The sequence below is a fragment of the Macaca fascicularis genome, chromosome 8, assembly GCF_037993035.2.
Source record: "Macaca fascicularis isolate 582-1 chromosome 8, T2T-MFA8v1.1".
In the NCBI taxonomy this organism is placed as follows: Eukaryota; Metazoa; Chordata; class Mammalia; order Primates; family Cercopithecidae; genus Macaca; species Macaca fascicularis.
The window spans coordinates 152501377-152526322 of record NC_088382.1 but is presented as its reverse complement, the minus strand read 5'-3'; the positions used below and the strand labels follow the sequence as shown (position 1 = coordinate 152526322).

General features: G+C 47.6%; 1 protein-coding gene across 1 annotated transcript; it reads right to left on the bottom strand.

The window, feature by feature from the left end:
- Window positions 1–4255: 4255 nt before the first annotated feature.
- On the bottom strand, window positions 4256–10601 carry GML (glycosylphosphatidylinositol anchored molecule like). The gene is made up of 3 exons (XM_005564195.4): window positions 10507–10601; window positions 9791–9898; window positions 4256–4654 (listed from the first exon to the last, which is right to left on the bottom strand). Exons 1-3 carry the CDS (start codon window positions 10577–10579, stop codon window positions 4359–4361), a joined length of 477 nt encoding a protein of 158 aa, XP_005564252.1. The 5' UTR covers window positions 10580–10601; the 3' UTR covers window positions 4256–4358.
- Window positions 10602–24946: the final 14345 nt, after the last annotated feature.

The following is a 24946-nucleotide window of genomic DNA, read 5'->3' as shown; positions in this document are numbered from 1 at the left end:
GGCGAGGCGCTGCAGTCCTTTGGAGGAGAAGGGGAGCTCTGGTTTTTAGAATTTTCAGGTTTTCTGCTCTGGTTTCTCCCCATCTTTGTGGTTTTATCTACCTTTGGTCTTTGATGATGGTGACCTACAGATGGGGTTTTGGTGTGGATGTCCTTTTTTGTTGATGCTGATGCTATTCCTTTCTGTTTGTTAGTTTCCCTTCTAACAGTCAGGTCCCTCAGCTGCAGGTCTGTCAGAGTTTGCTGAAGGTCCACTCCAGACCCTGTTTGCCTGGGTATCACCAGTAGTGGCTGTGGAACAGCAAATATTGCTGCCTGATCCTTCCTCTGGAAGCTTCATCTCAGAGGGGCACCCAGCTGTATGAGGTGTCAGTTGGCCCCTACTGGGAGGTGTCTCCAAGTTAGGCTACACGGGGGTCAGGGACCCACTTGAGGAGGCAGTCTGTCTGTTCTCAGAGCTTAAGCACCATGCTGGGAGAACCACTGCTCTCTTCAGAGCTGTCAGACAGGGGCTTTTAAGTCTGCAGAAGTTTCTGCTGTCTTTTGTTCGCTATGCCTTGCCCCCAGAGGTGGAATCTACAGAAGCAGGTGGGCCTCATTGAGCTACAGTGGGCTCCACCCAGTTCAAGCTTCCTGGCCACTTTGTTTACCTACTCAAGCCTCAGCAATGGCAGACGCCCCTCCCCCAGCCAAGTTTGTTGCCTCGCAGTTCGATCTTGGACTAGCAGTGAGCAAGGCTCTGAGGGCATGGGGCTTGCTGAGCCAGGCACCGGATATAATCTCCTGCCATTTGATAAGACTGTTGGAAAAGCTCATTGTTTAGGTGGCAGTGTCCCGATTTTCCAGGTACAGTCTGTCACAGCTTCCCTTGGCTAGGAAAGGGAAATCCCCCGACCTCTTGTGCTTCCCAGGTGAGGTGATGCCCCGTCCTGCTTCAGCTCACCTCCGTGGGCTGCACCCACTGTCCGATCAGTCCCAGTGAGGTGACCCAAGTACCTCAGTTGGAAATGCAGAAATCACCCGTCTTCTGCATGGATCACCCTGGGAGCTGCAGACCGGAGCTGTTCCTATTCGGCCATCTTGGAATGCACCACCCCTGTCACCTGACTTTTTTACAAAGGTGCCAAGACCATCCATTGGGGTCAGAATAATCTTTCAAACAAATGGTATTGAAACTTTATAACTATGTGGAAAAGAATGAAGTTGGGTCCTTACCTCAGACCACATATGAAAATTAATCTGAAATTGATCAAAGATCTAATCATAAGAGCAAAAAATAACAGTCTTATAAGGAAACATAGAGGTAATCCTTACTGACCTTGGGTTTGGCAAAGGTCATGGCACCAAGAATATTAGCAACAAAAGAAAAAATAGATAGTTTTGACTTCACCAAAATTGAAAGCGTGTGCTTCAAAGGACACTCTCAAAAGTGAAAGAACAACCCACAGAATGGGAGACAGTATTTGCCACTCATCTATATGATGAGGGATTTGTATCATGAGTATATAAAATTCTCTTACAATCAAGGAAGATAAACAAATGGCCAAAAAACACAGGCAAAGATACTCAATGTCATCAGTCATATGGGAAATGCAAATCAAAACCATGATGAGACGGCACTTCACATCTACTAGAAAGACTAAAATCAAAAACATCAGAGAATAACAAGTGCTAGAACCCTCATACATGGCTGGTGGGGCTGTAAAATGGTGCAGCCACTCTGGAAAACAGTCTCAGTCTCTTAAATAATTGCATAGAGAGTTACCATAGAACCCAACAATTCCGCTACTAGGAATATACCTAAGAGAACACAAGTCCAGGTTTCCATGACGGCAGTGTACAAGCAAGCTGACTTCCCTCCCATCTCAAAGAAAACCAAAACCAAATACACAGCACTGAGATTATCACCAGCAATATCCCAGAACTCAAACATGAGGATGCGAGAGTTCCTGGGGCCACAGAAAAGTACAAAAACTCCTAGACCAGATGTAAGAAAATGGGATTTACATGCCCACAATGCCCCTCTCCCCAGTCTGCTCAGCACCAAATGTGCAGAACATTTCTCCCTGACTCCCAATTTCTACACTGGACAAAGTGACATGGAGGCAGACAGCCAGCTTCCTTCTCATGTTGGGTTTCCTGGCACGAGACCTGCCCCTGCTTCAACCCAGGGGTATCATCAGGAGTGCCTGAAGGGAAAAATATCTCTGAGGAAAGTCAGAGACAAAAGGGGAAATGGGACTCCCATCCCACCCTTGAAAACTCTGCTGTGTAACTCAGCCAAAGGAGACACCAAATCAGAGTGACTGTTCACAGTGTTACGTTGTAGGAGGTAAGTCCCACAGGCTCCCAGGCATGCAGCCCTGGTCAGCCTTCCCACATGACCAGGATATCCCACTGGGGCCTCTCTCTTTGGGACTGGCAGCACTCTACTGTTGCCTAGAACCAAGGCAAAGTTGGGCTTAAGTTGCCACCTAGTGCAGAAAAGGAGGCAGCAACCTAGCAGGAAAAAAGCAAAAGAAAAGAAACAGATAAATTACAAAGATCTCTAATAAAACATATCCAGTAAAAAGGTTAGGTGTGGTGGCTCACACCTGTAATCCCAGCACTTTGGGAGGTCAAAGTGGGAAGATCGCTTGAGCCCAGGAGTTTGAAAGCAGCTTGGGCAACACGGCAAAACCTCATCTCTACAAAATAATACAAAAATTAGCTGGACTGAACTACTCAGGAGACTGAGGTAGGAGGATCACCTGAGCCTGGAAGGTGGAGCTGCAGTGAGCCATGATCACCACTACATTCCAGCCTGGGTGACAGAGTGAGATCCTATCTTTAAACACACACACACACACACACACACACAGACACACACAAACAAAAAAAAAAAACAAAGAAACAAAAAGAAGCCAGACAGAGAAGTCTGAAATAAATACATAATTCTTCTGTGCAAGGACATAAACATACATTCACAAGAAACAACAGCAAACAGGGAGCCATGACCTCCCCAACTGAACAAGGCAAGGAACCAGTAACTGACCCTAAAGAGACAGCAATATGTGAATTATCTGACCAAGAATTCAAAATAGTAGTTTTAAGGAAACTCAGTGATCTCCAAGATAACAAAGAAAAGCAATTCAGAAATTTATGAGAAATAATTAACAAAGACATTGAAATAATCTAAAAAATCAAACAGAAACCTTGGAACTCAGAGATATATTCGCTGAACTGAAAAATTCATTACAGGCTCTCAACAGCAAAATAAATGAAGCAGAGGTAAGAATCAGTGAGCCTGAAGACAGCTATTTGAAAGCATACAAAGGAGAAAAAAGAGAGAAGAATGAAAAGGAATGAAGATAACCTATAAGATACAGAAAATTACCTCGAAAGACCAAATCTAAGAATTACTGGTGTTCAAGAGAGAGTTAAGCAAGCACCAGGGGTAGGAAGCTGATCAAAAAATAGTAACAGAAAAATTTCCAAAACTTGAGGAAGAGATAAATATTCAGGTACAGGAAAGTTAGAGAACACCAAAGAGATCTGACCCAAAGAGGACTACCCTGACACATACAGTAATCCAACTCTCAAAGGTCAAGGACAAAGACAGGACCCTAAAAGTGGCAAGAGAAAATAGGCAGACACATAAAGGAGCTCCAGTTCATCTGGCAACAGAATTCTTAAAGGAAACTCTACAGACCAGGAGTGAGTGGTATGACATTTTGAAAGTGTTGAACAGAAAAAAAATCCTCAACTGTCATCCAAGAATAATATATCCAGCAAAACTGTACTTAAAATATGAAGGAGAAATAAAGTCTCTCCCAAACAAACAAAAGCTGAGAGAATTCACCACCACCACATCTGTCTTACAAGAAATGCTAAAGGGAGCTCTTCAAACGGAAAGAAAAAAACACTCATGTATAAAAAGAAAATATCTGAAAGTATAAAACCCAGGGTAAAATTAAGTACACAGACAAACCAAAATATTGCAATGCTATAATTGCAGTGTGCAACCCACTCATAACTTTAGTATGAAGCGCAGAGACGAAACTACCAAAATCAATAATAGCTACAGCAACTGATACTATAATAAAACCACAGAGTAATCCCTGAATACAGAGCGAGGGAAGGAAGAACAGATATGAATGGAGACTCCACTATGAGTGCTCAAGTACATGCCGGCAAACAAATGCTCATGAACATCTTCACTAAACAATATATATTTTTTTATTTTTCTCTTACAACAAACCATAAATGGGCCACCTAGAAGAGCAGTGGATAAGGGTCTCTGGCTTACAAGGGAATAATGGAAAGCAACATTTCTCTGTGGAATGGGTGAAGATGGTCAGACACTCCAAGGAGGGGTCCTCATGGCAATAGATTGCTGACTATGATAGAGGCAAAGCTCAGGAACAGTTTTGACTCCCCCAGCCTCACAGTTCCTTCTGGAAGCTCCTCTTCAATTACTTCATCGGGTAACATGTCCCTTTCAAGATTAGTAGGTCCTCCTGCATTGCAAACCATGCTATTACAACAACGAACCCAGTAGAAGCTATTAGTTTTGAAGATTTTTCTTGGGGCTTCAGGAGGCTGGTGAGCTGCATATAGAAACGTGCAGTTGAATGTACAGTTCTTATAAACAAGTAGCTCACGAGGGTTTATGCCTGAAAAAAAACAGCAGCAATGAAAATAACTGATTTCACATTTTCTGCTTGTAAATATTGAAGCACATACACCTCACATTCAACCATAATTAGCTCCATGTACACATTCTATACCCCCAGCTGTGACAATATTGTTTAGAATACTTGACTGAGAGAGAATATCCAAGTACACTAACGGGTCTCATCACTCCAAGAACAACTACTTCTGGAGACAGTTTTCTATCTAAGCTGCCATCTTTAGGCCTCTGGCCCTCCCAAAATAATATCATGGTACCTTGTCATGTAGCTACGCACAATGAAATGTCCTGTTCATTTTTTGTGGTAAGAATTCTACAGCTCCAGAAATCAAATGCAGACCAGAAGTCATGTTTCACTTATGGTCCAGAGATCGCACGGACCTTTAACAGAGGTGTCCATATTAATGTAGCATTATCCAGATTTTCTGCAGTTGGCAAGACCCTTTTAGGGTAAACTCCTTCCTGGGACCCTCAGTCTGGTGTTTCAGTCTCCTGAGCCCTTGGTGCCAACCTCCTCCCCAGCACAGACTTGATGCAGCATTCCAACTAGGTACATGTTATCCAATGGACAACCCCTCTGGTGAAGGTTATCGATAGCAACTAATGTGATCACGACTAATGTGATCAATAATCTTCACTACAGGGCTTGTCCAGTGGCCTCAGCTGACCAATGCTACCTGATCAAAGCTCCACCTAACACCTCCTTCAAGAATCCCTGGGTTAAATACCTTGGTCCTCATCACTACTTCCATTCCCCTTGAAGTCTATCCAGTGTTTACACAAATACTTTATTCTGGAACTTACCATAATTGATTTATCTATTCATGGATCTGGGTCTTGTCTCCTCTATAACACCAGAAACAACTGATGAATACGAACTAGTCACTTGTTTTCTGTTATTTTCCACTTAAAAAGTTTATTGGAGTTCAACATTCTACAGAAATGTGCCTGACCATAAGTCCACAACTCAGTGGATTTTCCCTAAGTGCCCACAGCCAGTACTCAGCATGTAGCACCAGACACAGAGCTGCACGACAGCCCCATGACTCTTCACTCTGCTCTTCCACACAGACACTACTGTAAGCAGCCCAGGCCAAAGATAGGAAATGTATGGGCTTCTAAACCTATAGGTTAGTTCTGTTTGGTTTTGAACTTTATGAAAGGAAATTATACATTATGTCTGATTTTGTGGATGGCTTCTTTTGCTCTATTCTGTGTTTATGAAATTTATCCCTATTGTTGCACACTGTTGTATATTGTTCATTCTCATAATTGTATAGCATTACATTGATGAACATACCACGATTTATTGTTGATGGACATTAAGGTTGTCTCTGGTTTTTGTTTACTCCAAACAATGCTGCAATGAATACTGTTATATTGTATTTGCCTTGAGGTGAGCCTGCATAAGCTTTTATTAAATTAGCTATGTACCTATTTAGAAGCGCTGAGTCTCAGTGTTTGTTATGCAGCTTTAGCAGACAACGTCGAAGGGTTTTCTACACTGGGTTGAATTTATCTATAGTCTGAGGGATTATGCACACTTCAGAACCCTGACAACACTTGGTATGATCATTTTAGGATACTGAGTCATTTCCTGTGGTGTTATCGTGTTGTGGTTTTAAGCTGCATTTCTTTCAAGAAGAATGACACTGAACAACTTTTCTTATATATGTTACACATTCAGACACCATTTTCTGGTAAATTCCCTTTAAGCCTTTTGTTTAAAATTCCACTGGATGATCAGCTTTTTATTAATTCATAGGAAGAAGTTCATTATATTATGAATACAAGTATTTTAGTAGATACATGTTTTGAAATGCTTTGTCCTCATCTGTGGCTCGCGGTTTTACTATTTCACAGGTATCTTCTTAGGAACAGAAGTTTTGAAGTTAAAGGTAAATCAACCTGTCAATTTCATTCTTATGTGACTAGTACTATTTTGCTCAATTTTTAAAATTCTTAATTCCTAAAAGTCACAAATACAGCATTTTACATTTTTCTCTAAAAACTTTATTGGTTTAAAATTTACACTGAGATCTACAAACCACCTAAAACTGCTTCTTTTGTATGGTGCAAATATTGTGTACAAATATCTAACATATCCACCACTACTTAGTGCAGAGAAGTGTCTTTACCTACTGCACTGTACAGTCAACTTTGTCAGAGATCGAGAAACCAGATGTATGTGGCTTTTTCTGAATTATTTCTCTTCTAGTGTTGTATTTTTCAATCCTGACCACAGGATCCAACACCAAACTGTTTTGATTAAGAAAACTATATGAATAATCTTGATAGTTCAAAGCACAAGTCCTCGAGCTTTTTTCTTTTTCCCCAAGACTGCTTTGGCTTTCCTAGCCCTTCATATTTTCAAAAAGCATTAGGCACCAACTTGTCAAAACACACACACACCCCTGCTGAGACTTTGACTGAAATTCTTTTGGATTTGTAGGTTAACTGGAGAAAAGATATCCTTACTCTGTTGAGTCTCATGGTCCATAAGTATAGTACAATTCCATGTGTTTAAGTCTTTAATGGTGTTTTAAGTCTTCAGTAGGTGTTTCTGCAGTTTGAGTGTTGAAATCTTGCACAAATCCAGTTAGATTTGTGGTACTTGATTTTGTGATACTTTAAAGAGCAGCATTCCTTGGATTTCATTTTCAATCTGTTTCTTGATGTACAAAAAGACAAGTGATTTTGTAAACTGATTTTTGAATACTTATCTTGTATCCAGGATCTTTCCTAAAGGTATTTGTTATTTGAAGTTTGTTATCTCTGATGAATAGTAAGCAGTATAAATTCTTTCTTTCTGCTCTCCATGAGACTTAATCCTTCCTCTTGGCTAACTGAACTACCTAAGAACTCCAGTTCCATTGGGAATAGAAGTGGTGATGGTAGACATTTCCCTCAGAGGTTTGGAAAGGGTGTTGGATTTTATCAAAGCATTTCAGCATCTACAATAATCTCTGCCCTTTTTCTTTGTTAATATGGTGAATTAAACTGATGGGTTTCAAATTGTAAACCACATTGCAATTCTGTTATTGAATCCACAAGGTAGTGGGGTTATGGAATGTGTGTGTGTGTGTGTATGTGTGTGTGTAAATGAACCTTTTATTTTAAAAATAGTTCTAGGTTTTCAGAAAAGTTGCAGAGATAGTGCAGAGTTCCTATATGCCTCATACCCACGCCCCTTGTCTCAGCACACTGCCTATGTTTCTTTCCATAGAGGTCTTTTGCTTACCATCCTGCACAGCCCCAGAAATCAGCAAATCTCCTGAAGGAAAAATGTCCCAGCATTCCAGCATTCCCAATTTCTTTGTCCTAATATCCATCAGGGTTCATTCAGGAAAATGGAGCCCTTAAAACAGTCTAGGTCTAAGTTATTAAATACAAGTGTTACAGCTGCCATGACCATGGGGAAGCCAAGAAAGGAAGTCAGTCAGGTGAGGCTGAAGATCAGAGGAACAGTCCAGAGCTAGGTCACTTACACTGGGGCAGGCTGGAACAGCCCAACTTTGCATGGCAATATCAAAGGCCATGTACCTTTATCCTCTCAAGTAAGGCTCTTGCAGAGATGTTTAAACTGCTCCATTGGAGTACCCATCACCTACGCAAGCCAGTGGCCAAATACCTGCTGTCGTCTTAGGAATTGCTTTCAGTCAAAGGCTCAGAAGTAGAGAAGATGGGGTGGACATGAAGGAGGACAGATCGTAGTCCGCCAGTGTCCATTACCGCACAAAACCATCGTGACCTTCCAGAAGAGTGATCTCTGCTTCACCCACACCTTGCAAATCTCACTCAAGTTCCTCTTTTTGCCAACTATTACCCCATGAGGGATTCATGGGAAAGATAGTTTTCAGACTCATTTAGAGGCAGTAATCATGCCATCAAGGTCCCCAGCAGTGGCCACTCTGGAGACAAAGCCCAGATTCTCAGCCTCCTGCCCATGTCCCAAATCAGCAGTTGGTCTGAAGAAGAGATGTGCATGAATCTCTTCTCACACTGCTATAAAGAACTGGCTGAGACTGGGCAATTTATAAAGGAAAGAGGTTTAATTGACTCACAGTTCCGCATGGCTGGGGAGGCCTCAGGAAACTTACAATCATGGCAGAAGGGGTAGCAAACACATCCTTCATATGATGGCAGGAAGAAGTGCCGGGGAAAAGGCCTTTATAAAACCATCAGATCTTGTGAGAACTCACTTACTATCATGAGAACAGCATAAGGGTAACCACTCGCATGATTCAACTGCCTCCCACTAGGTCCTTCCCATGACATGTGGGGATTATGGGAGTTACAATTCAAGATGAGATCTGGGTGGGAACATAGCCAAATCACATCGAGGTGGTAATCAGGGGATTGTTTTTGCGCAAAGCTTAGAACACAGAATGACATGTGAAGTTGCAAGCACAACCACAGAAACTGGGGACAAAACGGCTAGAAGAAAGGCCCTGAGCAGGGCTCCAGGCAAGGCCTCCACCTGTACACCATGATGTACACTGGCTGCACCCTCCCTGCTTGCTCCATTGGTCACTGGGCCTCTGGCCATACATCTTCATCTTCTGCAGGTTAGCGCCCTGGGGAGACGGGGCACCTTCCTCAGAGCGCCAGAGGGCTCTGAGGAAGAAGCAAGAGTATCCTGGAAGTGCAGGCTCTGCCCTGACCTCATGCTTGGCCTTCCCATCTGTGTGTGGTAGGCATTTCTCTGAGGGCAGTCCATGGCCCATCCACTGCTTTGACCTGCCGAGCTGGAAGCACTCTCTAGACTACCAGAAATTGAAAGGCCAGTGAGGACTCGCCCAGGCAGCATGGGGTGTCAACACACACAACCAGGGACAGTAGAGGCTCTGAGGTCCGGCAATGCTCTTACCCTCTGGAGACACTGCAGATGTGTGGACAGATTGTACCACTTTGCAGAGTACCTGGCTCTACAAGATGATGCATGCTGGCCTATCATGAGGCTGAGACCAAGGCCTATGGAGACGCACTCAAGATGGGAAGACATGAGGGAAGGGGAAACAGCTGGGTTCAGAGAAGAAAGCAGACTGGCCCTGCCCCCAGAGACTATCCAGGTAGGAGACTAATCTACAATGTGTCAGAATGACAAAAAGGTACTTACGGATGGAGATTGTCATACAGCGCCTAACATGATACGGACATGTTCTAATTTCGGGACAGTTGAAGTCATTTATGACCGCACAGTCATGGCATCTCAAACTATAGGTCCCTGAGAGGGGAGAAAGCAGGCTTCAGGCTTCTGCTCCACCACGCCTTTTCCACCCATTACCAGCTCACTCTACCCTCCCTCAATGGCCAGCCCTTCCCCTCTGCTTCCAAGGACTTCTCCTAGCCTGCGCAGCTCAGCTCTCTATGCAGTCTGAGTGTCGCCCAGGCTAGCTCCTGGAAGGCAGGCCAGGCACAAGGAGAGCTTTCCCTGCTCTCCAACACAGGCTCCAGGGAGCGCCACTGGTGGTCACATACGGGATTGCTATGCTCTGCAGACCTGGCCCACCTCACCAAGGAAGACTGGATACTCACAGGGGTCCAGATTCCTCCTGGATTTCCCTGGACACAACCCCTCCTGCCTGGCCCTGATGGGGAAGGGCCACATCAAGGTTCCCCTTTGGTTCCCGGTCAGCTGCTCTTCCATCCTAACCCTCTCCTTGCTCATGACTACTCCTGGACTGCCCTAGTGCCCAGCCCTGATTACACAGCAAACGTAGGCCCCAGCTGGCTGAGACGTGCTCCACGTTGCAGCCAATCATTCCAGTTACCCCCAGCAGCCCCAGGTGAATTCTCGTCCTCTCCGGGACAGTGAGAGGGAATGATACTTACACTGAGCACCAACGGTAACATTGGCTGCCACCAGTGGGAGCCCCACGGCTAGGAGTAAGGCAAAGTGGAGCATCACTTCATGCAGGAGCCTGGACCTGAAGGTAAGAAGACCCAGACAACACATTAGTGAGCCATGGCTCCTTGGCCAGCTCTATGTCCCTGGCGTCAGTGGTCTCATGAGTCTCCCTGACTCTGCCCACCTGAATGCCTCCCCCACTGGGCCAGCAGCTCCTTGGGTAAGGCACTGGGGTCGGGCAGGTCTGACCCACACACAAGTCTTTGCCAGGCCTGTGCCCTCACCTCAGACAAACTTGCCGTCACTCCTCGAGCCAGGGAGGTCCTGGGGCTGCTTCATGTGGCAGCTCACCTAAGGGTCCCCATGCTTCAAAATATTTCTCTGTATCTACTGGTTGATTCTGAACCTCAAAAGCGACTTGTGAAATGTTCTCAAATACTGCCCATTGACGCGCTTTCTGCTCTCACATGCAACTCAGCAACATGAGAGCTGAGGTGACTACAGGTGGGGAGCGAGGACAAAACATGCCAGAAGCCCAACTTGAAGGCATCCTCAGTGGCATTACGAGAGAACTCCCCTCCCAAAATCTAGTCTTCTTCCACCCTGGGCATCACCGAGCCATCAGTTAATTACTGGCAAGGGGAGGATCTGGGGCACCTCACACCTGAGTCCTGATGCCAGCACTGTGGGCTCAGAAACATCCCCCAGGTCACCAATCAGTTGCCACAACTGAGACATTTTCTCGCAGGGACACAACTGCACCCTTATTCCTGCAAATGCACTGTCTCCATCCCCTACCTGCCTTCAGCAGCCTGACTCAAGGGGGAAGCTCCATCTCCCTGATTCGGAGCAGGTCAGTCCTCAGTGCTCAGTGGGGCAACTCCCTGGGCACAGTTGCTGACGGCTGCTGACTCCCCTCATTCTGAGGCCCCACCTGGAGGGGGTCAGAGCCTAATGTGTAGCTCCCCCCACCGCAGGAGCAGCTGGGGCCACAGAACCAGAAGCTGACTGTGCAGCAAGAAGCCACACCCAGGGATAGGGATGATCAGGATCCAGTACCCACTTTGCCCCACCCTGTGTACTAAGTCCAGCTCCAGTGGGGAAGGCTGAGATTCAAAATGCCCCTAGCCCTAGGTCATCAAGTTTGGGAAGAAAGATGGGTTGGTACCTCTGGGATGCAGGAGACCAAGACTGAGGGCCTGTCAGTGTCCACCCTTGGAAGGGGCTCCTGACTCGCCTGGTCAGTCAGCCTCCCTAGGTGGATCTCCCACCCACCCCATGCCCATTCCCCTGAGACCCAGCAGCCCTGTCTCTACTCTGTCCTGCCTGCTCTCCCTGGATGCCTCCTTTACTCATTCAACACTTGCTCCCAAAGCTGGGCTCAAGGGCACCTACTGACGCAGAGCATGTACACTGAGGCTGTCTTCCTCCTTGAGGGCACAGCAGACATTCTGAACACCCTTCCACTGTCAATGCCCAGAGCACATACAGAAAAACTCACATTAGATGTGTTCACTGATTTCCAGCTGGATCTTGGGGCAGATGGGAAAATACCCAAGAGCTACAATGGAACACTAGAAGAAACCGAGCTGGAAAGTCCACAGTAACAGTATGATTTCCTGGGGCACAGGTTGACACCCAGAGCCCAGAGCTTTAGGATTTTGTAGTTGAACAGGTTCTGGAGACAAAGCCAGGACCAAGGTGAGTGGGAAATGAGAGCTTGGATTACTTCACAGAGCATGGATCCTCAAGACCAAAAGTGTCAGAGAAGCAGAGTGGGCTAGAAAATGTGGATCGTCATCATCAGCAAACAGAGACCCTGGCAACTTTGGGCCTCATCTTCCAGAGGATGCATGAAAACAGTGTGTTTCCTGGGAATTCCTTACCCAGAGACTTTCTCAACAGTCAGGCTGGAGTTAGAACATATATGACTGTGTGATCGCAAACCCCAGACAGAAAAACCACTTGCAAGTGGCCATGAGTCATCCTCATCCTGGGAAGCCAACAGAAACCATCACTGGAGGGGGACATACCCTCCACTCAGACCCCCAGCCTCCGGTTGACTAATGACAAATACAAATGTGCCACAGACAACCAGAGGCACAGAAGTGATTAAGCCCCCAGGAGCAACGGCAGAAGAAACAAAACCCAAGTTAGACTCCCAAGGAATTCCCATATAGGAACGATTGGATGCCAATGTAAACACACAGGCTTAAAAAGTCAGGAAAAAATCATGTCACTTCCACTTCTACATGGGATGCAGTAGGTTGTGGCTACTCAGAATGTGACAACTGGGCAAATCAATCCACAGAGTTAAAAGTCACATTTGAGAGGCCCTTGGACAGATATGGAAGCGCTAAGGCTAACGTAAACCGAAATTCCAAAGAGGGCAAGCCCTTCCCAGGGTACCCTTTGTCATTCCAGATACATTTGTCAGTTTGGGCACCAGCTGAAAGCCAGGCTGGCTACAGGCAGGGACTCCAGTAGGGAATGCAAACCAGAGTGCTTGGCTCACAGTCTTGGCTTACAGGGGACCAAAGTGGCCCAGAATCTCCAGGTACCCTAAAGATCAAGCCAGTTTTCCCATGGAAGGGCCTCCAAGTGCCATGGTGGGAGGGACCCTGGGGAGTCAGAAAAGGCCAAGTAGAATCCCCCCTAGTGTGGCAGATCCCAGGAGACAAAGTGCCCCTAGAAGGAGCCTGCCACAGTCACACCACTGGTCTCCATCATAAGCCAGTGGCCCGGGAGGAACAGGTGTGTGGGATGAGGTTCAAGGGGAAAGTCAAAGCCTAGAAAGGGACACCTGTCTGAGCTGAGGATTCGGTGTGAAAGCTGACCATACTAATTGGGTCATCCTTGTCACACCCAGCTAAATTAGAGTGCTGGGTGGGGAGGCCATTCAGCACTCAAGGTAGAAAACATTGCTCCAAGAATGTACTTCTCTGAGGCCTGGCTGCTGAAACTGCCTGCGGTAACCTGAAATCAGTTTTATCTGATGGCTACTGAGACCACCTGCTGCAACTCTAAGCCTAGGTTCACCCACTGCTGTCATTCATTCACTCATCAACCAGAGCTTACCAGCTCCCCAAAATCCTACTAGTGCCAATGAAATTCAGACAGCAGACAGCAATATGTACTATTTCTCTTCTTTATAAAAAAGAGGCACAGTTTCTCTCTCTCTCTCTCTTTTTTTTTTTTTTTTTTTTTTTTTTTTTGGAGTCTCGCTCTGTCATGCAGGTTGGAGTGCAATGGCGTGATCTTGGCTCACTACAACCTCCACCTCCCGGGTTGCCACACTCTGTGGGAGAAGGGGAAGGACACCGCTCAAGATGGCTTCAGTTAGGGTTAGAGACAGGGCCGGCTCCAGAGGTGGCCAGGGTCAGGTTGAAGCTGCAAGATCCCAACTGGCCTCCACCTTTGAGCAAGCCAGTAGGCCGGGCCTTCCCACAGGCTCCTGGAGAGAGGAGAGGGTGCACATCCCCAGTAGAAACATGCAACCATCTCCAATCTTTCCAGCTATTTTGTACACAGTGCAAGACATTCAGTAAAAACATCAGAGGATATGTAAGAATCAGGAATAAATTATTGCTAATCAATAAAACAACAATAGAAATAAACCCACACTTCACTCAAATGTTGACATTAGCATACAAGTGCTTTAAAAATTCTAAAGAGAGCATGAAAGAGAAAAAGATTACAAAATTGATTACTAAACTGATTTTTTAAAGATCAAAAAAATTTAAAAATAACTGGATGTGTAAGAGGCAGAAATAAGGGACTATAGTATGAATTATTTCTATACCACCATACTTCTGACCCTAAATATGTGAGTTTTTACACACAAACCAGTTCTCCAACTCTCTGGACACTAAGTGACTGTCCAACATTTCAATTCAATTCTGACACTGCCTTGAGTAGGGCAGACCCCACAGGTGAAGGGCTCAGTCCCACCCTATTGCCCCCACTTCAGATGCCAATCACAAGCCTGGGCCACCTGTACTTCTGACTGCTCAGTTATAAATCAAGGGTTTCCAAGACCTCCTCCTCCTAGATAATTTGCTAGAACTGTTCACAGGGCAGAAGAAAACAGTTTATTTACTATTACCAGTTTATTACAAAGGTGACAACTCAGGAACCATCAAAGAGATGCATGGGGCAAATACAAGGTAAGCTTAAGATGGCTTCAGACAAAAAGAGTTGGAATATTTTATTACCAGCACACCCACTACAAGAAATATTGACTTTATAATATATATAGAAATAAAATATATGACAATATCCCAAAGCAAAGGAGGCTGTAGAACTGAAAGGCAGAAACAGTTATGTCAGCGTTGGCGAGCGCAGGCTTCTAGGTAAAAAACATTGCAAGAGGTAACAAGGACCGATACTTCAGAGCCGAATGCAGTTTCGGACACTCAGAGTCCATTTTCTGACTATGGTGGCATTAAGCAATAAATCACCCCTAGAAGGATTAACTGGAAAATCCTCATCTGTCTGGAAATTAAGAACACACTTCCAAATAAGAAATGGACCCCCAAATCCTTCTCAATAGAAGTCAAGAATATTTTGGGCCAAGTAATAATAAAGAATGAAAAATAGAAACCTGGCAGAAGCAGCCTGAAGGGACACGGAAGGAAAAGCAGGGCTCCATCAGAAAAGGAAGAAAGACTGGAAGCGAAGGCCTCCTTCTCTCCTTCGGAAGCAAGGAGCCAGAAAAGAACGAGGAGCAGAACGTGGAAAGGGCTGCGGTCCCGTGACCCCCGCCTTGGGGAATCACAGACAGTGTGGGGGTGGGGCGGTCCCCGGGACACTCCGAGGGAGAGGGCTCACGAACTGAATGGGGCCCCCACCCCCAGACTCTCGAGGGAAGCTGAGCTCCAAGGGGAGGGGGATCCTGGGACCCCTGAGGGAAGTGGAGTTGGGGTGCTGGCATCTCCCTGGGACCCCTGAGCATAGTTGGGGGGCCTCCCTGGGACCCTGATGGGAGTGGAGTTCGAGGGGTCCCCCGGGACCCTGACGGGAGTGGAGTTGGGGGTCTCCCTGGTACCCCTGAGAGAAGCTGAGTTCGGGGGGTCTCCCCGGGACCCTGAGGGGAGTGGAGTTCGGGGGGTCCCCCGGGACCCTGACGGGAGTGGAGCTGGGAGTCCCCCCGGAACCCCTGAGAGTAGCTGATTTCGGGGGGTCTCCCTGGGACTGTGACAGGAGTGGAGCAGGGAGTCCTCCTGGTACCCCTGAGAGTAGCTGGGTTTGGGGGGCCCCCCGGGACCTTGACGGGAGTGGAGTCGGGGGTACCCCGGTACCCCTGAGAGTAGCTGGGTTCGGGGGTCTCCCTGGGACCCTGACGGGAGTGGAGTTGGGGGTCCCCCGGTACCCCTGAGAGAAGCTGGGTTCTGGGGTCCCCCGGGACTCTGAGGGGGTGGAGTTGGGGGTCCCCCGGTACCCCTGAGAGAAGCTGGGTTCTGGGGTCCCCCGGGACTCTGAGGGAGTGGAGTTGGGGGTCCCCCGGTACCCCTGAGAGTAGCTGATTTCGGGGGGTCTCCCTGGGAACGTGACAGGAGTGGAGCAGGGAGTCCCCCTGGTACCCCTGAGAGTAGCTGGGTTTGGGGGTCTCCCCGGGACTCTGAGGGAGTGGAGTTGGGGGTCCCCCGGTACCCCTGAGAGAAGCTGGGTTCTGGGGTCCCCCGGGACTCTGAGGGGGTGGAGTTCCCAGGGGGTGGGGCGCCCCATCCAGGAAGCGCGGGGCACCCCCAGGCGGCGTCCGCGCGGCCCCAGCAGCTGCGGAGGAGGCTCCCGGCCGGGCTGCCTCCGCTGGGCCCCCGGGCAGACTCCAGTCTCACTGGGTCCGGACCCGCCTCAGAAACTGACCTGTGTCCCTCGGGGCCTGCCCTGTGCGTGACCGCAGCCTCCAGCCAGCCGCGCCTCCGCCGCCGGCCGCCCCACCCCCTTTCTGGAACTTTCCGGGCCCTCCGCGGCCGCACAGCTCCGCCCTCCCGCCGGACCCTCGAAGCCCCGTCCCCAGGCTCCAGGCCTCCAGCCCATCCTCCCGTGTTGGAAGCCTGGCAGGGTCCCCCGGGGGCTCCGGTGAAAACATTTCACACAGAAATCTGCACGCCCGGGCTCCATCCACACTCCCTTCAGGAAAGCCACGGGGAATGTTCTAGAAGCCCACGCCCCTGGCTGCTGGAGACGCGGGACAGCAGCCACCCTTGGCAGCCTGTAGGCACCACCCAGGCCCACGCCGCCCTCAAGGTCCCAGTCCACCCACCGCATTCCTGGACCCTCCCGCTAGGTGGTCCTGCCACCACCATAACCCCTGGGGACCCCGGGAGCCCCTCCGCTGGGGGCTCAGGGTGGGACCCCGTCGCCTCTGGAGCTGGTCCTGTCCCTAACCCTGACCGAAGCCAGCTGAGCGGTGCCCTTGCCCTTCAGCCCCGCCAGCGCCCACCTGTCCAGAGGTTTCAAGGGGGCACCTGCCTGGCTGTCGCTTGAGCTCCTGCCATTTTGCCTTCAAGCTGTGTGTGGCCAGTGACCGCTGGCTTCACGCGAGCATCTCCTACACGGTGTGACTTGTCTCTTGTCGAAGTCACACAAAATAGATGAATTTCTGAAATTGAAATGTTTTATTTGGGAGAAAATAACTGCAATTAGGGGCATGGGGGCAGACTGGCTGGCCTTCAGTATGTCCGAAGAACAAAGAAAAAGGCTTTTGTAAATTCGCGGTGGCTCACGCCTGTAATCCCAGCACTTTGGGAGGCTGAGGCAGGCAGATCACTCGAGGTCGGGCGTTCAAGACCAGAATGGTCAACATAGTGAAGCCCCGTCTCTACTAAAAATACAAAAATTAGCTGGGCGTGGTGGTGCATGCCTGTGTCCCAGCTACTCAGGAGGCTGAGGCAGGAGAACTGCTTGAACCCGGGAGGTGGGGGTTGTAGTGAGCGGAGATCACGCCGTTGCACTCCAACCTGCACAACAGAGCAGGACTCCGTCAAAAAAAAAAAAGAGAGAGAGAGAGAGAGAGAGAGAGAGAGAAACTATGTCTCCTTTTTATAAAGAAGAAGAGAAACAGTACATATTGCTGTCTGAGTTTCATTGGCACTAGTAGGATTGGGGAGCTGGCAATCTCTGGTTGATGAGTGAATGAATGACAGCAGTGGGTAAACAGAGGCTCAGAGTTGCAGCAGGTGGTCTCAGTAGCCAGGCCTCAGAGAAGTACATTCTTGGAGCAGCGTTTTCTACCCTGAGTACTTAATGGTCTCCCCACCCGGCACTCTAATTTAGTTGGGTGTGACAAGGGTGACCCAATATGTTTGGTCCCTCACACCGGTCACACCGAATCCTCAGCTCAGACGGTTTTCCCATGCTAGGCTTTGACTTTCCCCTTGAACCCATCCCACACACCTGTTCCTCCCGGGCCACTGGCTTATGATGGAGACCAGTGGTGTGACTGCGGCAGGCTCCTTCTAGGGGCACTTTGTCTCCTGGGATCTGCCACACTTTTCGCCCTTTTCGGAATTTCGGTTCATGCAGGCCTTGGCGAGTTCATATCTGTCCAAAGGCCTTTCAAATGTGACTTTTAACTCTGTGGATTGATCTCCCTCCCTTCGCAGATCCACTCAGGCCTGGCCAGCAGGATCATTATATGCTGAATGTCCATACCTGGCAATCCTAAAAAGTTCTGCATTCTACTGTCAGCCCATGTCATTCACCCACATCATGGCAAAAGCCCTGAGAGTCCTACACCAGGAGTGAGGGAATAGATACTGGTCCTCCAGAAATTTCCTTCAGATTCAATACCTTTAACCAAGAGACTCATCCACCACCCCACCCTTGGCCCACTTCCAGTATTCCCCAGTTGAAATTACGATCCATACTTGCAGTTTAGTTCCTCCAGGCTGGCACATATAGTAAAGATCTGACCCTTTGAGGCCTGTGTTGGGGCTATAGAGGCCCCCTACCCTGCAGGGGTGGGTGCTGTTGCAGCTTTGGGGCCCCTGACACATCTCCCTCTTCCATCTCCTTCTTTAGGAGCCGTGTCAACATCCTCATTCAGTTAGGTGAGTTGCCCTCTCCTGCCTCCTTATTTCCCCCATAGCTTCAGGTTTATCTAGAGGTGGGAAGCTTTCTCCCACCGTCTGGTCCATGTGCATAGTTGTTGGCTGTCTGACTGCCAGTGGTGACTGATGGCTGCCTCCTGAAGAGCTGCCATGACCGGGAACCTCCAGCCGTGCACATCTGCCACCATCTGGAACAATGGACCTGACTTGGTCATCATAAACCCGGCCTTGGATTCCCATAATTGGGGCATGACCAGTGATTCTGGGGCTGTTCCATTCAGCGGTGAGCAGGGTGTGGCGCGGGGCCAGCCGGTGGGCCCCTTGCCTTCACTCCATGCAACAGGCAGTCATCATGTCATCCTGAAGGGTCACTCCAAATAGTTGGCAACCGATGCCAGTGAACACCCACATGGGGACTTAGCTTGGAAGGGTTCTTGTCTTCACCCAGGAAAGAATTCAAGAGTGAGCTGACAGTGAAAGAAAGTTTCCTAAAGCAACAGTGTACAGTGAAGTGGATAGTAAAACTTATAAATTATAAATCCCTAGAAAGACTGATCATGACTAAGAAGACACAAATTATCAACAGCAGGAATTAAAAAGGTGACATCTCGAAATTTAAAAACATAAAAAGATAACATCTAAGGCTAGGCAAAAAGTTCTTAAAGTTACACTGAAAACCAAATCCATAAACAGAGCAATTGATAAACTGGACTTCACCAAAGTTAAAAGTTTTACTTCGCTATTGACTCTGTTATTAGGATGAAAAGAACAGCTACAGACTAGAAGAAAATATTTACAAGCCACAATCTGACAAAGAAGGTTTATCTAAAACATATAAAGAACTCTTAAAACTCCACAGTAAAAAAAAAAAAAAAAAAATCAATGACAATATGGGCCAGCCATATAAATGGGCATTTCATCAGCAAGCAGATATGGGTGGCAAATAAGCACGTTAAAAAATATTCAACATCCTTGTCCTTCATAAAATGCAAATTTAAGCCACAATGAGATATTGCTACATACCTATGAGAATGGCTAGAATAATAAATAGTGACCACACCAAATCCTGAAAAGGATGCAGAGTAACTGGATCACTCATACACAGCTGGTGAAAATTTAAAATGGTACAGCCACTGTGGAAAACAGTTTGAAGGTTTCTTATAAAAATGAATACACAACTACCCTACATTTCATAACCCAAGCTGCACCAGACATTTGGAGAAAGCAGAAACTGGAATCCTACCCCAAGACACCTCAGGTGACATGGATAGCAGAGGTCTTTAAGGTTTTTAACAGTAAGGACCAGGCAGACAAGGAAAAAAAGGATGAGAGAATGAAAAAGAAGGCAAAAGTTTTGGCTGCTATAATTACAGGTCTGCCTCAAGGTGACCCTAGGCAACAGAAACACTCCAGACAAGGGATGACCAGACCTCAACAAGCAGCAATAGGATTGAGGCACAATCAATGTGCTTATTATAAGAAGGAGGGGCACTGGAAAAGGGACTGTTCATTCCATCCTGTGAAGTCATGACAGAATCTCCCCAACCCACTCCTCTTGATGCTAGACTCTTGCATGAAAAGGCCACCCCCTCTGCTGGATGTAGCCCAAGTGCTCTCCCAGTTGCAGTCTTGAAGCATTCTGTCGGCATCACCACTGCAAAGCCTCAGGTCACTCTCTATGTGGCAGGCAGGAAACTTAAATAACTATTGGATACTGGGACCATCTACTCTGTCCTGACCTAACCTGTGGGACCTCTGCAATGCCAACTGTATGGTGATGGGAGTAGATGGCCAGGAGAAGGTAAAATGATTTGCCTTTCCTTTGACTTGTGAAATTGGATTTAAGGGTGCTACTCATTCTTTCCTATATGTCCCTGAGTGTCCCCTTCCTTTAATAGGTCATGATTTATTATCCAACCTGGGAGCCTCAGTTTCCCTCCAGGGGAATGCAATATAAATCTCAGTATCTCTGAGAAGAGAATCCATTTACTGGCCCTTTTGGCTCCCAGAGGTCAGAAGTTGCCTCCTGTCCTGGAAGAGATGTTATCTCAAGTGGCAAAGTTTATATGGGATGCCAGTACTCTGAGACAAGCCATCACTGCAGAGCCTATTAAGATAAAACTTAAGCCAAGCATACCCTACCCATGCAAGCCCCAATACCCTTTGAGGACAGAAGACCTGCAGGGAATACAGCTCCTTCTGGGAAAATTCCTACAGCATAGGCCTATTCAGCCCTGCCAGTTACCTTGTAATACCCCAGTGCTGCCTGTGGAGAGATCAAAAGGGGAGTACTGGTTTATTCAAGACCTTAGGGCAGTGAATGACTCAGTTGTTCCCAGTCATCCTATAGTTCCCAATCTATCCACACTCCTCTCTCAGATCCCTGGGCACACTCAGTTTTACGTGGTGCTGGATCTAGAGGACACTTTCTGTTGTGTTCCATTGAATCCCAAATTCTCCTACATGTTTGCCTTTGAATGGAAGTATCCAGAGACCCAGCACACTTCCCAATATACCTGGACAGTGCTACCCCAGGGGTTTCAGGGTAATACAATATAAGTCTCAGCACCTCTAGAGAAGGGAATCCATGTACTGACCCTTTTGGCTCCCCTTAAAGGCCCGGATCTCCCAGACACAGGTTTAACACTGAGGGTTCATACTTATCCCAGAAACTAGGATGCTTGCCCCAGACTGAAAGCAGGCCATCGTTTCACCACCAGTCCCTGGTAGTAGAAGACAGCTGCATGGATTTCTGCGGATAACTGGTTTCTGCTGGGTTTAGATCCTAAACTTTGGCCTCATGCTTAAACCCACTCAAGTGTGGAGAAAAACAACCATCCCACTGGGTAGAAGCCTGTCAGCAAGTATATGAAACCCTAAAATCTGAGTTAGGAAGGCCTCTGCCCTAGGACTCCCAGATTTGTAGAAGCCTTTCTTCCTATCTGTATATGAGAGGTTCAGGCCAGCCCTGGATGTCCTAATTCAGAATCTGGAGTCCATCCAATGGCCAGTAGTTACTTTTCAAAGCAATGAGACCCAGTAGCCCAGGGGAGGCCCAGCCGACTTAGGGCAGTGGTGGCCACCAGCCTCCTGGTCAGAGAGGCCTCTCAACTCACATGAGGCCAAGTCCTTCAGGTTGACACTCCTCACCAAGTCCCGAATGTGTTAGAAATAAAAGAGCACCACTGGCTGGGGAAGCCCAACTTTATAGCAGGCCCTGCTGCTAGACACCCTCGACTGAACCTTAAAGGTGTGTTAGACCTTGAATCCTGCCGCCCCAGTTCCCTCACCCACTTCGGAGACACAAACACACTTGTGTGGACACTTTAGACCAGACTTATTCTAGCCAAATGGACCTGTAGGACTCCCGTTAGAAAATCCAGACAAAGAATTGTTTATATCTGAGAGCAGCTTTGTAGAAAAGGGAGTCCAGAAGGCAAGCTATGCTGCTGTTGGCCTGAACCACATTGTAGAAGCAAAAGCCCTTGCCCCAAGCACTTCCACTCGGGAAGCAGAGCTCAGATCCCTAGTCAGGGCTGTAACTCAGGGAAGGAAAAAGACTTAATGTATATCTTGCCTCTGAGTATGGGTTCCTAGTGCTCCATGCTCATGCAGCTGTGTGGAAAGAGAGGAGATTGTGGAGTGCTAGGAGCTCCCCCACAAAACATAAAAAAGTGATTCTGTCCCTTCTTGAGGCAGTTCAGCTCCCTGCCCAGATAGCTGTCATGCACCGTGAAGTGCCCCAGCAGGCAATTATTTAACCAGCCGAGGAGATAGCTGAGCTGGTGAAGCTGCCAAACAAGACGGCTCAGACAGAGTGGCTTGGCCCCTTGGCTCCTGTAACCCATGTTCCTACTATAGGAAGGAGGGGCACTGGGAAAGGGACTGCTCATTCCTTCCTGGGAAGCCAGGCCAGAACAAATCTACCCAACCCGCTCCTCTTGTTACTAGCCTCTTCCTAGCCATTTTCTTCTAGACAAAGATTTAAATCAGGCTGTAAAATACATCATTAACTTGGGACAAGTTCAGCAGGCAATCTCCCGATATGATAATCAGATGTGACCTCAGCCAGGTCATGGAGTTTCAGATCATTTCCCTGTTAGCCCAGGTCCTACTCAAGACATGGCGAGAAGGAAGCCCAGAGGCTCAGTTCACTGAGAAATGAAAGGGTCCAAACCAGGTTTCCTTGGCCACTGCAACAGCTGTACAGTTGGAAGCACTTGTCTCTAGAATAAAAACTTTTGCTTCTCCTGATGGACAACAGGCCTGCTTGGAGAAAACAGTCTACTCCTGTAAACCTGTAGAGGATCTCAAGTATTTGTCCAAGAAGCTGCCTCTGGAAGACGGCAGTGGTTAAGTAACGTCCTTATATGAATGATATATACCCTATATAATGATATATACCATATATAATGATATATGCCATATATGAATGATATATGCCATATATAAATGATATATACCATATATAAATGATATATACCATATATGAATGATATATGCCATATATAAATGATATATGCCATATATAAATGATATATGCCATATATGAATGATATATGCCATATATGAATGATATATGCCATATATAAATGATATATACCATATATAATGATATATGCCAGGGGATATGCAGACCATCATCAGGACCCTGGCTTGCTGCTCACCAACCGCACAATTCGTAACCTGAACCTCACCATTCTCAGTGGCACCAGGGGACATTCGAATTTGTGCTCCTCTTGGAATTGTTTTCCCTTGAGGCCACCCTAATAACCTCCTGTGGTCCACTGCCTGCTTTCCCTATACTTTTCCTCTGTTGGCTCAGGCCTATTCTTGCAGAGACAATGTATGATTCACAGATGAATGTGCCTTGGGATCGATGGGGATAAATGGAGTAACCACAACTGCACCCCCCAACATCAGGCCTCTGTCTAAGGAAGGCAAGGCCTTGGCATGGTGCTAGCAGGAATAGGCCTGACTATTGGCCTAGCAGCCCCTTGGAGAGACCTGACATGACAGATTGGTCATGTAGTGGACCAGATTGGGCAGGCTCTAGAAGGCGTGAAGCCCTCCCTCAATTCTCTCAAAACGTGGTGTTGGATAACCATTGGCCCTGGGTTACCTACCGGCAGAACAAGGAGGTGTATGCATAGTCACGAACACCTCCTGCTGTGCTTAGATAAATACTACAGGGCAAGCAGAGGTGAACATCCAAGCAATCTACAACCAGACAACGGGGCCCAGCAGAGGAGTCAGTTCCAACTGCTGCCTCAGCACCTCTCTCTCTACAAGCTGGTTTCTTCCTTCCTTAGGACCATCAGCAGTTATCCTTCTTTTGATTTTTGGACCATGCTTGTTTAACTTCCTGGGAAACCTTTTGTGTTCTAGATTGCAACAACTTTCCTGACCGTACATGCTTCCAGTGTGTTCCAGAAGCCCTCAGCCCTAGCACATCGACCCCTTAAGCTGCAGGAGAGTTCCTTTCCTCTCAGATAAAGGTAAAGGTGTAGGAATGACACTCGCCTTCAGCAGGAAGTAGCTCCAGAAGAAGAGACATTTACCCCAAATCCCTTAAGATGAAGATGAAATCTCTCAGGGGGAATGAAGCAGGTTGGCTGACTTCCTGTGGTGACCTGGTCTAAGGGAGAAGAACAAAGCCCCTTACTCAAGCTCTAGCTCACCTGACTTTCAGTCAATCAGCCCCCTGAAGTAGGGGGCTAGGGACTTACCTGAAGCCCTGCATATGTAGTTAGACTTAAATTCCAACCTGGAGTTACCCCTTCCTCATTTTAATGCTAAAAATCACACCCGGAGGTGGAGATTTAAATTGCTAATGCCACATGCCATGTATGAAAAAGCCACTGCATCAGTGCCAGGCAAACACCCCCTCTACACACCCTGACGCCCACCTACCTTGCTGGGAGAAAATGGAATCCAGGCCAAGAGCAAACCCCAGCCAAAGATGTGCAGCCTCCAACCAGGCACGGGCATGAGGTAGCCAGGCAGGGGCGTGGAGGGTGACTGCTGGCATGGTTTTATTAGATCTGCATGAGTGTTGCCAAGGTTGGCTGCCCAGGGCCCCTGTCGTAAGGAGGATGACGGTGACCTGGACGGCAACCAAAGACCTCACACTGGGAGAGCACAGCCAGGCTTAGGAGCAGGATTCTGTTCCAATGCTCGTCAGTAGGTCTTCTAAGCTACCTGGGACTACGGGAAGCATGTTTTCTGTGCAGGAGCCATTTCCCACCATCTCAGGCCTACATTCTTATCACCCCCATGGCCCCCAGGCTGTGTGCCCTTCCTGTGAAAGCTGCTGGCCCTCTGGATGCCAGTCAAGGCCACTGTGGCGAATAGCCAGCACAGCGTCCAG

Coding starts and splice junctions, on each gene's coding strand:
- GML (XM_005564195.4), bottom strand. CDS start 10,579: ATGCTCCACTTTGCCTTACTCCTAGCCGTGGGGCTCCCACTGGTGGCA. Junction 9,899..10,506: donor TGTTACCGTTGGTGCTCAGT/GTAAGTATCATT, acceptor CTCCCCTCTCAG/GGACCTATAGTTTGAGATGC. Junction 4,655..9,790: donor CTGTATGACAATCTCCATCC/GTAAGTACCTTT, acceptor GTTTTTTTTCAG/GCATAAACCCTCGTGAGCTA.